Below are 16,624 nucleotides of genomic sequence, written 5' to 3' on the forward strand. Positions count from 1 at the left end.
GTTTCATAATTTTGTGAAATCTTCACATTCAATCTAATGTTGCTCCTTTTTTTTTTTTATCCATTTCAAGCATACATACCATACGGCTGTTATGGTTATTCAGTGTGGCCTGTACTCTGAATGGTCAAATTGCCCATTATAACAAGGCACGATGTCACCTCTGTACGGAATATTCATATGTTGTAAAAAGCTCAGAGCGTGGAAACAACTTGAAGATAAAGCAAAACGCATTTTAACTCTATTTACCGTATGTTGTAACAACACCATTAAAAAGATACATACTGTGCATATAACACACAGTGGGCAAACCATACCGTGTGTGTATGCATGCGTGTGTGTGCATTCCCGCTCTTGTAATGGCGTCATGAAAATTCATGATGAGAGCATGTTAAGTGCATTAGTCAGTCTCCTGAGTTCCAGCACATGAATAAAACCAACAAGGCGCGCAGGAAGGAGGAAAAAACATGGAAATTCATTTTGAAGCCTAATTATTTTTGGACTTGACAGCCTGGCCTGTGTGTGTGTGCGTGTTTGCGTGCGCGTGTGTGTCTGTGTGTGCGTGCATATGCTATGCGTGCAGGTCGTCAGTGGTGCTGAGTAGATGCACGGTGCAAAACGGGGGTCCCTTCATTATGGCCAATAATGAGTACATCCGCTTCCCCCACACACACACATGGGGTAGTGAACCTTTGTTGCAATGTTTTGTTCCGACACCTTGTGCGACAAATCAACACACCGTGCGATAAATCAACACTCGTTGTGCGACAAATCAATACAGTGCGTGGTTGGAGTAGCATGGTTGCGGCGATCATGCTTGCCTACTTCTTCCTCTCGTTATGTTTTGACATGTACCAATCATTACGGCAACCCTAACACCTCAGCGTGTGTATGCGTGAAACACACACACAGAACAGGGAAGCAAATTATCATATTGGTGTCGAACATATCTGTTATTTGCTGAGCTGGCTGGCTGCTGTTTAACGATGTCTTGCATTTGATTTAGACCATACACAGGATTTAAAATGGAGTCTCCACGCGGGAACGTGCATGTGTGTGTGCGCACGTGTTCATTTTCTGAAGCACTTGTCCTCATTAGGGTCGCAGCTGACTTTGGGAAAGAAGCTGGGTTGATCCAGAACTGGTCACCAGCCAACCACTGAGCACATTTAGGCGAAATAATCATTCCAACTCACATTTACAACTCAGGAATAACAACAGCTAATCTAACTAGTGTGCGTTTGCAATGTGGGAGGAGGCGAGAGTACCAGGAGAAAACCCGTGCAAGTAGAAAGACAAACTGACGTTACAAAAGAGAGAAGCCTAAATATCCAGAATGTTAGGCCGACCTGCTAAGCCCTTGGCCAATTTCTTTACTTCTCGAGTTAGCTTGCTTTGTAACAATTTGTGCAACTTTCCAACAGAATTGCAGAATATCCCATTTTCCACTTTTGTCTGTACGACATAATTGTTAACTGGTGCTTTTCTAACCTTTACGTAGTAATCTGCTCCATGTTGATATTTTTTAAGAATATCCGACCCAAGATGGCAGACTTTTGAAGAAGTTAGTGCCTAGTCAAACTGCAAAACGTTTTGTTTCTAATCGTTTTGTGCTATTCCCCTCTGCCAAGCAACTCCCATTGAACATTTTTGTAATTTTTAAATTATGTAGCTATTCATTGCATAGAAAAATCCAATTCAAACCAAGAATACGATTGTATAATTTTTGTGGCTTTGGTCTGCTTGTAAATCCCACATGTTATTGTCTTAGCGCACCTCTTGACTTGTTTTGCTCCAACAAAAACTAAAATTTTCCTGCAGAATGATTTCTTATGTCTGATTGCTCCAGTGTGACTTTTTACGGAACTTCCTCTTCTTACTTCTTGGAGAAAACCGACGATATGCTTCCTCTCGCTAATGTGCGTCTGACCAAAGATTTTCCTACCTTTGGATAATCACAAGCACCTGTGTGGGGTGCATGCAAACGTAATAATAGTAATCAACCCCATCAGTGGGGGAGGAGGGGGTGCGGCGGCCAGTCCTTCCTGGCGACGCGCTTCACTGCAACGGATGCGGCGGCGGCGGGGATGGGGCAAAGCTCCCAAGATTAGCCGTTAGCGGCGCATCCGGATGGAATTTATTGGTTTATGATTGGCCTTATCCCCACCACATTAGCCTCCTGATTGCTTGAGCAGACATTACTGGACGCTTCCATTGGAACAGGAACGGGAAAAGGGGGAGTGGGGGATAGAGACTTGCGGACAATCACGTCTGTGTCAGGAATCAAAGGCTGAATCACTCACAATTGTCCTGTCTGTTCAGTTTTTTTTAAATAGTCTCAGACATTATTTAAGTCAAAACAAGGATTCTATTGATAGTTTGTTCAGCCTGTCAGAGTTGGCCAGGGTTTGTTCAAATGTCCGTAAAACTTTTGCCAGCTCTGCAACAGTTTTATGCATTTTTCTTGTCACAAGGAAGTTTTCAACATGTTAAAAATTCCATTGCGATAAGAAAAGTACAGGAAGATGTTTGAACGAATCCTGACGACAACGCAATATTTGCTCGCAATTGTTTGCCGCTCAGTCTTTAGAATATTTTTTTGCGAAAATGGAAATTCTAATAATCACACTGCTTTGTGTCAAAACTGAGTCCTCCTTATATTTAAATTTCTCAAATGTCTATTTAGCTTAATGTCATCAATCTGTCATCAATCAATGATTTCTGTCAAATCATTGTCATCGGTTTAGCTTTTATTTCTCATATTTCCATGCATTTGTCAAATTATGAAAAAGTTCAACCATGATTGCTTGGAATCCTATTGATGGGATGAGAGAAAAGTGGTGCTCCCGAATGGAATGTATTGGTTTATCCCGACCACATTAACCTTGTGATTGCTTGAGAAGACATTATTGGATGCTTCCATTCGGGATAAAAATGGTGAAAATAGAGGCTGGCGGACAATCACGTTCGCTGGCCCGTGTAAGGCCGAGCGAGTAATAGGACTCAAATAGAGAGCGAGAGAGCGAGAGGAAGGAAGACGCAGAGGTTTGCTGCGCTTTGCTGAAGGGGTGGGAATATACCCGATCATCGATTAAAGTGCAATTGTGCAATTTCGTTCCTGTTCTTGCACAATGAGGAATGAGATTAAGCTCAATTTGGAGCCGTTCAAAAGAGCTCCTCACCTTTGTGTTCAAAAGTGTACACACACACATACACACACACCGTGTCAGTGCACCCCGAGGGAAATCAGGCGTCTGGAGACAGGTCAGCCCTGGCCCATGTATATATTCATGGGCTTAATCTGGCATCATTCCTCGCTGGTAGTAGGGAGAGCACAAATGTATTTCATTTACACAATCTCCATTTGGCCCGTGCTCACTCGGCATCAATACATGGGGAAAACTAGGCCCGGAATGTTCCCGTAAACACGTATGGTTGTGAGGTGTAAAAAAACAGAAGAAGCAATATTGCAGAATGGTGGCAGCTGTGCTCATCAGTCCGAGCTCCAGGATGAGTGTTGTAGCCAGCAGATGCTGCGTGTGTATTAAACAAATGAATTATTAAAAGATGCTTGACACATGAAAAGTGGCTCCTCGGGCTATGAAGGAAAATGTTTATTCTTCTGCCACAAGACTTCTCCGTTGAGCGCGGCCGACACTTTAGGTGCGTTCAAAGTGATCGTGCACCAATTTACCAATGCGTGCTTTTTTTTTACCGATAAGGGATTTGTTCCCTGCCTGTTTTTTTGGGGGGAAAATTTGACAACTTAAAGATGAGCACTCACTAAGATGTAGAACCTCTGTTTGTCGGTTTGTTCCAACACTTTAGTCTTACCCCTACCATGCATTTAAAACATTCCTTGGCACCTCTTCTCACTGTTTTGCTTGCATAGTTCTCCAAATAAGAGGCATAGAGTGCCCGCTTCAAGCTGTTTATTTGTCACTCTGAGGAGTATGCTGAAGAACTAACATTAAAAAAAAAAAAACAACATTGTACAGTATGTTTTAACTCTGAAATTGTCAAGCAACTAATTGTATTTTATCGAGCAAAAGTTAGCTAGCTTGATACCAAGACCAGGCCAATGGAACGTAGCATACATGTTAGATAATTAGAAGCCTTTAAACAACTCTAACACACTCAGAGCAACAACACTTAAAAATGGAACAATACTCCTACTATGAGTATTCATCTATTTCCATTCATACCACAGAATAAGTCTGGGGTTTTTTTTGAGTACATCAAGTTTGTGTTCAATTAAACAGGCCCAGATTCCACATAGAAAAGGCACGATAAGATAAAATACATCCAAAGCAGGGTGGGGTTGAGTGTGATCAGGTTCGGGGTCATCTCTGCAAAGTGCCGAGGGTCAGAGTGCAGCATAAGCAAAAGGGTGTAACATTTTCCACCTCATGGGTGGACCATGTTGTACAGCTCAACGTTTTGGCAAGCATTAGCAGAATTAACTCATTCACTGCCAACCCAGTTAATATCTTTGACGTCCATAACCATCAATGGCACTGAATGAGTTAATGATTCCAATCAGCACTTCAAATCATCATAAGATCAAAATAAGTAGTCAACCCTATAAGTCACCATTTCAGAAGTTTAGACAACAGTACGACAAGCTGAGAGAGCTTGTTAAGGCCACTAGTCATGTGTTTTTGAGGATAAAAAGGCTTTTACCATACATCATTAAAGTTTACATGGAGGAAGAGAAAATGTTTGTTGAGGTGGGGGTGTCACCATAACGATGAAAGCCTGTTTCCATGTTAACTTTAATGACTTATGCTGTCCTTACGAGGTGGTTTCAACACAGCATCTGTTTGTCTTTCTTTTTGAGCTACATCGGCTTCCTCCAATTAAGGAAATTCCTCGCGTAGTTTACAACCTTTGAATTTGTCCTCCCATCACGGCATCGCTTGTTCCCAGTGGCGGCGGCGACATCCGAGAGCAAGGTGCGCGAGTGATTAGGGGATTGTGTGGACACCACCCGCGTGCTCTTAAACGCACCACTGCTAGTTTAGCATCCATCTTTTCTTCGCTTTGGAGTGTGATCAAGGACTCCTCAGTGACCTTTAGGAAGCGGGCCTGTCGCTTCATGATTAGAGGGTCAGTGACTGAAATCGCTGCTCGACCCACGACTTGTCCCCGGTCGCTAACTTGATGACATCAGAGGCCGGAGGGGGGTCGCCGGGCCTTTTCCCGACCTCACCTTTCACGGCGCAGATAATGAGCCGTCATTCCCTCCTCCACTAACACCCTCCTGCTCAACTGCAACCGGATCCCCCCCCCACCCCCACCCCACCCCGATCGTTCTGCAGACCAGAGACACCCTACTGTTTCTGCTCCAGCAGCCCTCTAATGACTGGCACACAAGAAGAACATGGACACAACTCTGCCACCTGCGATTCGACTCGGCCTTTGAGCTCAGATGTTCTCCCGAGGAGGCCACCTCCACTGTCTGTGATGTGAACCACCGGCTCCCGTGCTGGCTCATTTGTCAGCCAAATCATTCCCACGGGAGTGCTTTGTGACAGCCTATTGTATCCTTGGATGATAGCCGCATGGGTCTACACATTGGAACACCAGCAAGCATTGGAGTGGAGTCATTTGTCAGCAGGCCATAGAAGGACGACGTCTTTCCCAACCATGACATATCATTCACTCCAGTTGATTTAGTGAGAATTCAAGATTCAAGAGTTTTTATTCCACACCACTTGAAATGTAAAATGCAGAACAGAGGTCCGACACAGTCCGGTGCAACTCCATTTAATTAATTTTTCACCATTTTTCCTTGGTGAAATGTCAAGGAAGCGGCGGTAAATAAACAAAATACGCCCTACTCTATATTTTCGTATAAAAATAGTCTCAAGTACTGCTCAGAAACATTCGAATGGTGTTGAAGCACATCCAGTAGTCTCTCTTATTCTTTTTATTAAGATCATGTGTGATCATGCAACATTTCTGACAACTTTGTTTAGAGATCGATGATGTTACAGAATCTTTCTGTGTGTGGAGATAATCATATAGTCTTATTTTTTGGAACATTGGGATATTGGTAGGCTGTTGAGCATGCAACCATTGCAATAAGTAGATGTTTAGTTGGCTCATCTGTCTTCAAATGAGCCTTTCAGGTTTGGAACTGTTGTTAAAATGTGACGTTATGAGTTCTGCCTGACTTTGAACCCTCGTTTTCCTGAGGTGGAGCGCCTTGACAAGACAACCGTTGCGTTTTGTCGTTGTTGTTGTTACCCAACTAAAATAATCAAAAGGTGTAACACCTTCTCGTTTGCCCCCAAATCAGCATGCAGCTGCTTTGGTGGGGGATTGGTGACGTGACGCCATGTTGTCACCTTGTAAAGACTTGCATGCTGGATGCGATTCAATAAGGAAAATAGACAAATAGGTTTTTAATGTTGAATTCAAATTGATGTGGGACTCTTTTTGTGCAGAGCAGAAGTCCATTTATTCCATGACCACGAACACACGACAAACATTTCCTTAGGGGGAAAAAAATTATGGAAACGTATTTGCAAACAAGTGGGCAACTATTATCACTCAGCTGTATTCACAACTTATTTATATAAAAGAAATATTTTTGCGCTGTAACCTAACATTGCAATCATGTTGTTCAGATCGGTCCCAATGCAAATGTGACCACCTTCCAATACTGAAGATCCTTGTCACGTGCAAATCTGTCATCTCTCAGTTTTCCCATCTTTCTGCCTAATTTGTCTAGGATGGATAGTTTGATGATTTATTGGCCGACTCGCCGCAAAACGGCCACATATACAATTACATGCGGCGTTCGTACCGTATATGAATGCCATTTCCCCACAGTCTCTTCTTATAAGAGACACCAGCCATTTGTCACCTCGGCCACGCCAATAACAAGCCATCTGCTGTGCGTGGACATGAAAGATTAAAATAATATACAGTATGAAAGCTCCCCATTCACTTGCTAATGTCCGACATTCGCTGACGCACAGGCCAAAGCTGTCATCTCTCCCAGGAAGAGGTCATTAGCGCTCTTCCTCTGTGCCGGCTGCCACCGGCCAAACCTCATTTAGCAGGGGGGGCCGCAACAATGGGCCGCCAAATGCCCGGCTAATCCTCGCCGTCCTTTGTATTCATTGAGGGCCGGGGGCCTCCTGAGGCGAGGGCCCCGCTGGTGGTGTATGTGTGCCTCGCAGGGCGGGGGTCAACTTCAAGTCCACGTCGGTGATTAGCAAAGTGAATGTGTGTGTGTGCGTGTGTGTTTGTATGCGCACGCAGGCACGCTTGGGTGAGCCTGAGTAAATAAATAGCAGATTAGAGGAGGTGCTGGGTGGGTTGGGGGGGGGCACAGTTATTGAGCCGAGCAAGTGCAATTGGCCACCGTGCAATGATAAATGTGACTTTAGTGCAACTGTTCGTATGATTTGATGCCACAATTTATTATATTTGATGTTACTAAACATAAATAATCCTGATTTGCAAATATAGATTTTTTTCAATTTCAATATAAAAGATTGAGCTGATTGAAGAAAAACAGCAATGGGAAGATAAAATCATAAAATCCTTGTTCTCATAATAACATAAGATAAAAGGGAGTTATTTTCCCAGAATCAAATCAGATGGAAATAAAATGGCTTAGTTGCAATATTGCATTAAATCATTTTTGTTTTATAAATCATAGTATTGTGAATGAAAAGATGTGATGAGAATAAAATCCTGATATAAAACAGTGATGTTTTACAAAAAGGATGTGAGTTTAGGAGAATAAAGTCGCAATATTACGAGAAGATGTGATTTTACAAGAATAAGATTGCAATATTAAAATAATCCAGTGATATATATAAACCTTACAGGGGAGAAAAAGGCTCAATTGTCCCATCTCTAGTTAGTTTTGTCAAATAAACACAAGCATAATCTCGTGTTTCTGTGTGGTCTAAATACTCCTCCCCCTCTTCCTCCATTCATCACCCACTCCTCTATCCTGATTTTACCTTCACACAAGCTTCTCTTTCTTACACGAGCGTCAATTATAAATAACCTTGTCAGTGTGGCCATTCAAAGAGAGAGACATGGAATCCAGTGGAGAGCGCTGTCTGAAGGCATAGATAAGCTAACTTGGAGTTTAATGTATGAAGGAGTGACATCCACTTCTGCCGGGAACACGCCTCGATATCATTAAAATATTTTGCTGCTCAAACCTGTCAAAGCAGTCAGAATATTACAGGAAAAGCAATGTGTTTGGAATTAAATTTTGATATGAGGCAAAAAAAAATCCAAGAATAAATAAAAATACATGTGCTTTATTACACGATATCACAACAACAACAAAAATCTGAATTTCTAATTTTTTCCTAATCTACGATTAGAAAACAATGTCATAATTTTGTCATATGTTGTTAAAAGAGCTGCGGGGGAATTTTGACAAATACCGGCTATTGCAAAATCTATTATCTTACAAAATTCATTTTATAATATGGAAAAACAATTTGGGGTGTAGTCTGCCTTTCGCCCGATGTCAACTGGGCTAGGTTTTTGCACCTCTCGCAACCCTGAACAGGATAAGCGATGTTTAAAAGGGATGGATGGATGGATGGATGGATGGATGGATGGATGGATGGATGGATGAATGGATGGATGGATGGATGAATGGATGGATGGATGGATGGATGGCCGGATGGATGGATGGATGGATGGATGGATGGATGGATGGATGGATGGATGGATGGATGGATTTTTAGAAAAAATCTAATATTAAAAAAAAGTCCATCAATTATGGTGGCGATTTGCTCCGAAAACCTTTAAAGTGGGGTCTTCTTGTTCTGCTTCAGTGTGACCACGAATGATTGTTTCTGTCAGTCGTTCTGATTGGATTAAAGTGTCCGTCAATTACCTTCATCGTTGACCTTCTCAAGCTGGTTAACTGCAAATTCCTTAACCTAGACATTAATTCCGTGCACACGCACAGCGCACACACAGAATGGTAGAGTTCATGGCAATATAAAGGAGCTGGGAAAAGTCTACCATGGAAAAAATAGGTTAGATCTAAAATAATCCATGTTGGAAGTTTCTCCCTATTTTTCCGATTTTGGTAGAGATCAAAGGCGGGTTTCAGGTCTAATTAAGTAAATGAATGCAGATCCCAGACCTTCTGGCTGCGGCTGAGGCCTTGGAGAGATCCAATGATGGAAATCCACCTCAGATTTAAATAATTAATATGACACCTTGAGCTCCACAGAGGACGGGGGGGGGTGGCAGGGGGTTGCTCTGTCTTGGAGTTTCGAACAATGTCACTGCCAAGTGTAATGCTGTTTGTCTCCATGAAAATTAGCTGCCACTCCATTGTGCCGCCTCCTCGGACCGCTCCCGCCTTTTGTCATGCTAACGGTGGGAGGCTCTGTTGAAGAAGGCCCGCGGCCTACGTCGCATATCCAGGCTGGAGCAAGCTGGCCCTGAGCTCTCGGGGACTCGGAGCCGAGGTCATTTTATGCTTTTTAATCCTCTTAATCCCCATTAGAAGGGGCTTGGTGGAGACAAATCTGCTCCCAGAGGTCCTTAGGATTCAAACGCCGTGCTTGAGCAACTGTATTATTTGATAACAACAATGGCGAAGGATGGCGAGGGAAACGTGGGGCGACAGACTGAACTAGTGAGAACAAGAACTGAAACAAGAAAGATAAGAATCTACAATACGATTGAGGGACGGAGATCGCTATCTTGGCTCTCGTGATGGTGATAAACTGCGTCACATGACACACATGAAAGTCTGACTCTCATGCTAATGACCCTTATGTTGGCCCCCGTGCCTCCAGAGTCCCCCGCCCCTCCAGTGTGGACGGCAGGCACAGTGGTCTGGAGGAGCCCGGCATAATCCAGAAGGGACCTATTCAAATTAATACACTCCTGTTAACCTCATCTCAGACAAGCTCTCTTCATTATCGCTCCATTAAAGCTGCATACATGAAGAGGGCTGGGCCTCTGGAGAAGTCTTCCTGTCTGAGTAGCGCGACCAAAGACTCCAAAAGTCGAGCTGGGATGTAAAAACAGACAGGTCAAGACAAACAAGGCCAAATGTAAATCTAGTGATTTGATTTTGTGTTCTTACTCACTGAGGTTGAAAAATATAATGGAGAATGATTTGATTTGGATTAAAAATGATGCATTAATGGTGCGCCTTATAGTCTGGTGCGCCTTATATAAGGACAAAGTTTTAAAATGGGCCATTCATTGAAGGTGCGCCTCATAGTCCGGTGCGCCTTATAGTCCGGAAAATACGGTATTTTGTTACATAAAAATACATACTTGGTATACTTGTCATTCTAATTATAGAGTTATCACTTGAATACCCGACAAAGGAACCCAAATGCAGCATTGGTTCATTTAGTGAAACCAGACATGACACTTTGGGTGTAAATGGTCAGCAAGTTGGGTGAAAGTTGCACAGGAAGTAGTAGCAACTTTGACAGCTCCTCAGATGACTAACTTTAACATTCTCTATATTTGAATCAACATTTTGTTTTTCCACAAGTGCTCCCATATGGAATCCGCTACTTCAGCACGCTTTCCGGAGTTGAGTTTAGGTGTTGAAGCAAACGTTGTGGGAAGCAGGCTAGCTGTCTGTGGCGTGCATACAGCCTGCAGCCAAAGACCGAGCAAAACAACAAACACAAGTCTGGCCTGTCTGCCGGATGCCAGGACCGCTTAACGCACCAGAGGTACATTGCTGTTATTTCACAAAGAAAGGCTTGAGAATGCCACGTATTGCATAGCTGCAATTACCAAGTCAAAGCTTCCTAAGTAATATTGTGCTTGGGATGACGGTAGCCCATAGCTACATGTTTAATGGCTGAAATCTCTCATTACGGTTCATAAATATCATCCCAGAGTTGTAAATTGTTCATAGATCTGCTCCTATATGCACCTTCCTAAGACCCGTGTCCCAGTCTGACTCTTGCTTTAGGCCAACATTTGACAGATAGCATCTTCTACATGCGTTTGGCATCCCATAATTACACTCCTGACAATCCTTAGCAACTTTCCATCATATCATTATAGCAGAAAAATAATCCCCACAGTCACGACTGACAATATCGCTCCAACTCACTCTGAAATTATCATGTGACACATGAATGCGAATATACGGGTGACTGCAGGGTTCATCCAAATTCTCATCCGGCCGGAATGTCCCAGTCAGGACCTTCCAGGATACACCATCATGGGATGCATGACTGGAAGTGTATAATAATAGAGGAGAGACTGCTGCTATTTTTGGTAGAATGCGAGCAAGGCCTAAATAGCATGAACAATAATCTTCACCCCTCGTGTTGTTTAATAAGCAAAGTATAATGAAACCTCAACATAATGTTACCTCCGATGAATATTTGATGTCATTTCTTTAATTCAGAATTTTCAGTCAGATGACAAAATCTCTCTAAATGTTCTGAACTCCTGTTTTATGCGCTCAAATTCATTTCAAACACTCAGTGCAGCTGGGAGCATGTGTGTTAATGCTTGTTTGCACGTGCGCTGACAGCCTTTGAGCCAGTTCCTCGCCTCCACTAAAAACGCTCAGGGCACAAAGCTAGAACCTACCCCCCAACACCCGCCCCACACTCCTGAACATGGCCCCTGCGCCTCTGACAGCCGCTGAAGGTAAGCGTCGAAGACATCCTGACACACGTGCGGAAAAAGCACTTTTGATGCGGGGAAAATGGACCGCTTTGCCGTGTACAAACAACAACAAAATGTCAACACCAGGCGGAGGGTCCGACGGGAGGCAACAACACACACACACACGAGCTAACATGATATTACTGCAAGCACCAAAGGCCCTTTTGCTTGTCTGCCTCCATCTTGACATTGTTTGTATCATGATGCCTGTCATGCAATCATTCAGTATATGACAAAGAAACACGAATATCAACGTGTTCTTTCACAGATGCCTTTTTCACTTCACACTAGGGGGCCATTTGTGGTATGCAGCGGCTTTTTGTCACTATTTCGTGGCATGGGGTAATATAACAATTAAAAAAAAGTACATCGAATATTATGGATTTACTTGTGGAAATACTTAAGTCGATATTCAAGGAGGGTCATATTATCTGTGGCCACACCAATGAGTTATTTTGCGGTCACACATGGATTGCTGTGTTCTTTTCCGCACATGTCTCCATTGGAGATTTAAAGAGGATGAGAGCAGCCTCTTTGACTGCCGGGACGTCGGCTGTGTTCACATGATTTTATTCCTTCCTTGCACTGTTTTGCAATTGTGCTAAATTAAAAATACACACAATGATGCAAACTTCCCTTTTTAAAATATGACAGCTTGCGCACATCTGAAAAATGATCAACACCCGATCTCACCACGCAGCTTTTGCCGCGCCAAGTTTCACGGGTCACAAAAACAGAATCCTCAGCCTGCGTAGTAGTTCACAGTTTCAACATTGTGTTGCTGCTGTGGCAACAAAGGAGCAATTGTTGAGTTGGCTTGAAATGTAACTCGCTGCACTGTGGGCAAATGGTCAAATTTGCTCCACTTTTTCAAACCTAATGTTAGCTGGCTCCCTCCTATCTTGAATCTGTCCTTTTACAAAGAGATAAGCAAAATAATAAATGTTACAGACAGGAATTGAACAAGTTAACAAGGCACACAATTTAAAATGTATGCTTGTCTTCCATCAAAGAAAAAAACATGCAACCAACTTTTTTTCTTGTTGGTTGCTCCATTTCTTTGTGTAATTGTAAATACTGCTCTAGTGACCAGCTAATCGTTTTTGTTGCTACTATTAATCGTGTTACGAAGTTATCAAACAAATTCTATAGAAATAGATCGATAAATATTCAGACCACATTGGTTTGATGTGGGATTAATATACAGAATGTGAAGAATATAAAAGTGATTTATATTTATATTCTTTGATTTTTCTGCATCTGGTGATACCAATGGATGCTCTATTGGTGATAAAGAAGACCTCTGGTTACAAAGTTAATCATCATATCACAGCTATGGCATACTCCACTAATTCCCAAATTTACAATGCACAACCTGATAAAAGCACTTCATGATTTTTTTTTTTGTTTACCTCAAATTGTTGCATTTTTTTAGAAAATGATCCACTTTGTTGTGCTTCCCCTTCCCAATCAATCTCCTCACATTCCCTGCAGCTCCTCACTCCCCCATCTGCCATGTTTCCCGTGGGTTCGGCCTTGGTGGAGGGATGGGGGTGGAGTTTGTTGGGGTCAGGACCCTGCGATGCTGTGGAACATAAGTGCGTGCTTTAACCCAGGGCTACACCTGTAGGCTGGTGCTCAGCGATGCTAATCCCTCAGGCGTCCGCTAATACTGATGATCCGCATCTGAGACCCTCTCCCATGGGAATGCAGCAGTGTTGCATTGTGGGGGCTGACAGATGAGGCTACAGGGGGCTAACCTGTATCTGCGCCTGCATAGGGGCAATGCTTTTTTTCCTCAGCGTCCACCTTTAGTCTCGTATCTTCATTTGCAGCCAACAATGAGAGGAATTGCATGAGCAGGTGGCATCGCTCTGCCTTGCCTGCTCGCATGCAACAAACAGATGTTTCTGTCTGCAAGTACCCTAACACCCCTCCTTCTTTTTCTTCTTGTCGTCTTCTCCCTTAGGCTCTCTCTTTCAGTGAATCACACTATTGCCTCACAAAGGAAAGTCACAACTGCTCATCCTTCTGTTTGGCTGCCGTACATCTCAATGGCTACGTTTGCATGGATGCATTTCTTTTGGATTAGAAGCCTGATGGGGAATAAAAATGCTTCATGTACACACCCCATTTGGAAAATTCGGACCTCATCAAGCCTCTTCCGCTCAAGGTATCATTGTATTTTTACTTCAGTTTATAAATAAAGAAAATAATTTGTTACCAACTGTAAAAACATCAAGAGTTGACTTCAACAGAAAAGTTGGTAAGAAGGAACTCGGTTCCTTTATCCATCCTGTGCGAGATCTTATTAAAATCAATAATTTTCTTTTAAGAGGACAGTCATAGCCAAGTGAGACATTTAATAAGGCCATGAACCTGCAAAGCAGAAAAGGCCAAGTAATTAAATAAGGGCCCTTACAGTGTAGCACTATAAAGGCACCTTGAAGAGTGGCGGTGGCTCTCCTCGGGGTCCTCGCTGCTATCTGATGTGTTAATAAAACAAAAAAAAAAATCATTAAGCTAAATTAAAACGCTGTTTGAGCGTAAGTGGATCCTTTAATGAGGTCAGAGGAGAGGAAGGCCATCGATTATCAATCATAGAGGTCATTAAGACACACACATACCCGCGCCCACACACAGACACACACACCGACACACACACTGGTCAACTGTCTCCACGGCGTGTTTCATGGCTCACTTACAGGTGTCGCTGACATCTCCCGTCTGCTTATTTGGCACCTTGGAGCACCTCCGTCTATTTAATTAGCGATACAGATATTCCTCCAGCAGCAGGCGTGCACATCTAAAAATACAAACAAAACCAAAAAAAAAAGAAGTGATGTTAGAGAGACAAGATGCTGTTAAAGCTGACAATTATGTTAATGTAGTTGACTTTGGGATGGCGGAATGTTTGTGTAAACAGGACAGGATTAGCATCTCGCAGCAAACAAACGTTAGGAATGTTAATTGGATCCCACTTTGAAGCGTTAGCCTCCATCAAAATGTGCTGTTGTCTGGTTTAAAGAAAAGCCATTAACATGATCAAGTCATAAGTGTAGCGGATATGTTACAACAAAGAAGTCTTTTTTTAAATTAGCGATCCCTTTTAAATATCAATGAATTGATACTCATATTTTACTGAGATTTTTTTTTTCCAATTTCGAGATCCTTTTTCTGTTTTCCACATGATTATTTGAACTGCTGCGGTCACCTGCTTTCTTGAAGACTTGTATTGTTATGGTTGCCTGCATGTCTCCGTAAGGACACATCCACTTCATGTGAAGCATCTGTAATCTGTTGTGCTTTAGTGGAGCAGAGACAGCGTTATAAACACGCAAAACATTCCCACCACTGACAACTCCGCCAAAGCCACATCCATACAAAAACACAGAGCGTCCCTGATCACAGCCACTCTCGGGCCTCTTCTGCTCGACACGATCGCTGCCTGTCATTAGTCAGCCAGACGCTAAATTATTCAAGCGTGCACATGTTTGGAAGCATCCAAACACAGTAGACACAATGCCGTGCAAAACGCTTTCATGCGCCGGGCGGGAAAAAAAAAAACCAAGAAAAAATCGGACCCTTGGAATGAATGAATGAATGAATAAATAAATAAGCGAAACAAACAAAAAACAAACAAGGGGTGGGGAGTATGGGAGGAATATGACGACGTAATTTAATGCTTCCACTTCAATGGCTGCCAAATTAAAAGGGAATCTTAATGCACGTGTCTCTCTCGGCATTGATGTGCGCTCTCCGCAATATGGCTGACAATCTATTCCCCCACTGGCGCCCGCTGCCACTCAAAGCAAGCAGAGCGGCGCTACTGTAGCGATTAGACAGCCTCTTTTGGGGGTGCAACTGATGCCTTTTTAGTGGAAATAAAACCATCAGCTCCGTTGCATGTGTGCGTGTTTGTGTGTGTGCTCCCATCCAATGTTAGCACTCCAAAGCTTCTCAAACAGTGTGATAAATAAATAAAAATAGCTGTAATTTACAATTTTAGAATATAAATAAATACATAATAGGAACAAAAATGAATGATTATTCAGAAAATAAAATATAATCTAAATGTCAATATTTATACCTACAAACAGAAATACATTTTGAAAGAAAATAGTGTTATTTTTAAGATACGTGCACCAAAACAACTGGAATTTCACATCCAACATTCAACTTGAATTCATTACACAGTGGAGCATTGCCTCACATGTCTTGATCACAGTTTGAAAATTCAGGATTCGAATCTTGGCACCTGTTCTCTTCATCCTGGTACTCCGGCTTCCTCCCACATTCCAAAAACATGCATGCTAGTTTCACTGAAGACATTATATTGTCCGTAAAATGAATGCTTGTTTATCTTATGTGCCCTGAGATTCACTGGCGACCAGTCCAGGGTATAGCGAGACTCTCTCCTGAAATGCGACATTACAATTAATAACCTTGATTCAAAAATGAGTCGAATTTAGTGATGGGTCAACAAGCTCGAAAAACATGTATTACTTTTTTCTTTGTTTTGATCAAATGTCACAAAATTGATGTGGTTTGTCTCATAAATCTTGCTAATGCCAAATGCTGATTTGGCATGTCTAATCAAATTTAGGTATAAAAACAAAACTATAAAAAGAAATTATTATTTCTAATAGTGTAAAGGGGACTTACATGACTCACAATCATCGGAAAACGTACCCTGTATTGAGTGCTTTCATGCAGATGCTTTCATTTTCAGTAAATTCTTGTTACATTACCATTTTGAGCAGGTGTGAGGAATTTCAAACTGGATTCATCTTTTTATTCAAAATCAAACTAGCAAAACACACTTATGGACATAATCCATTAGATGCACACTGAAGCCAGGTTTGCTGACATCTCACATGATTACTTTTGTAACGCGTTACTCCCACCGCTTGGTCGGAAGCAACGCGGGCGTGGTAAAGTGGGTAAACAGCATTTGACATGT

At 42.4% G+C, this 16,624-nt stretch overlaps 1 protein-coding gene across 1 annotated transcript in view; it reads left to right on the top strand.

The window, feature by feature from the left end:
- Positions 1 to 16,624, top strand: part of LOC148394064 (uncharacterized) — a 35,124-nt gene that overhangs the window by 1,982 nt on the left and 16,518 nt on the right. The window contains exon 2 of the mRNA XM_088383677.1: positions 13,631 to 13,834. Coding sequence (XP_088239803.1) covers positions 13,774 to 13,834 — 61 coding nt within the window. The 5' untranslated portion in view covers positions 13,631 to 13,773. The remainder of the gene's footprint in view (positions 1 to 13,630; positions 13,835 to 16,624) is intronic.

Source organism: Syngnathus floridae, chromosome 8 (assembly GCF_059516105.1).
Source record: "Syngnathus floridae isolate MCC-2025c chromosome 8, RoL_Sflo_1.0, whole genome shotgun sequence".
Lineage (NCBI taxonomy): Eukaryota > Metazoa > Chordata > Actinopteri > Syngnathiformes > Syngnathidae > Syngnathus > Syngnathus floridae.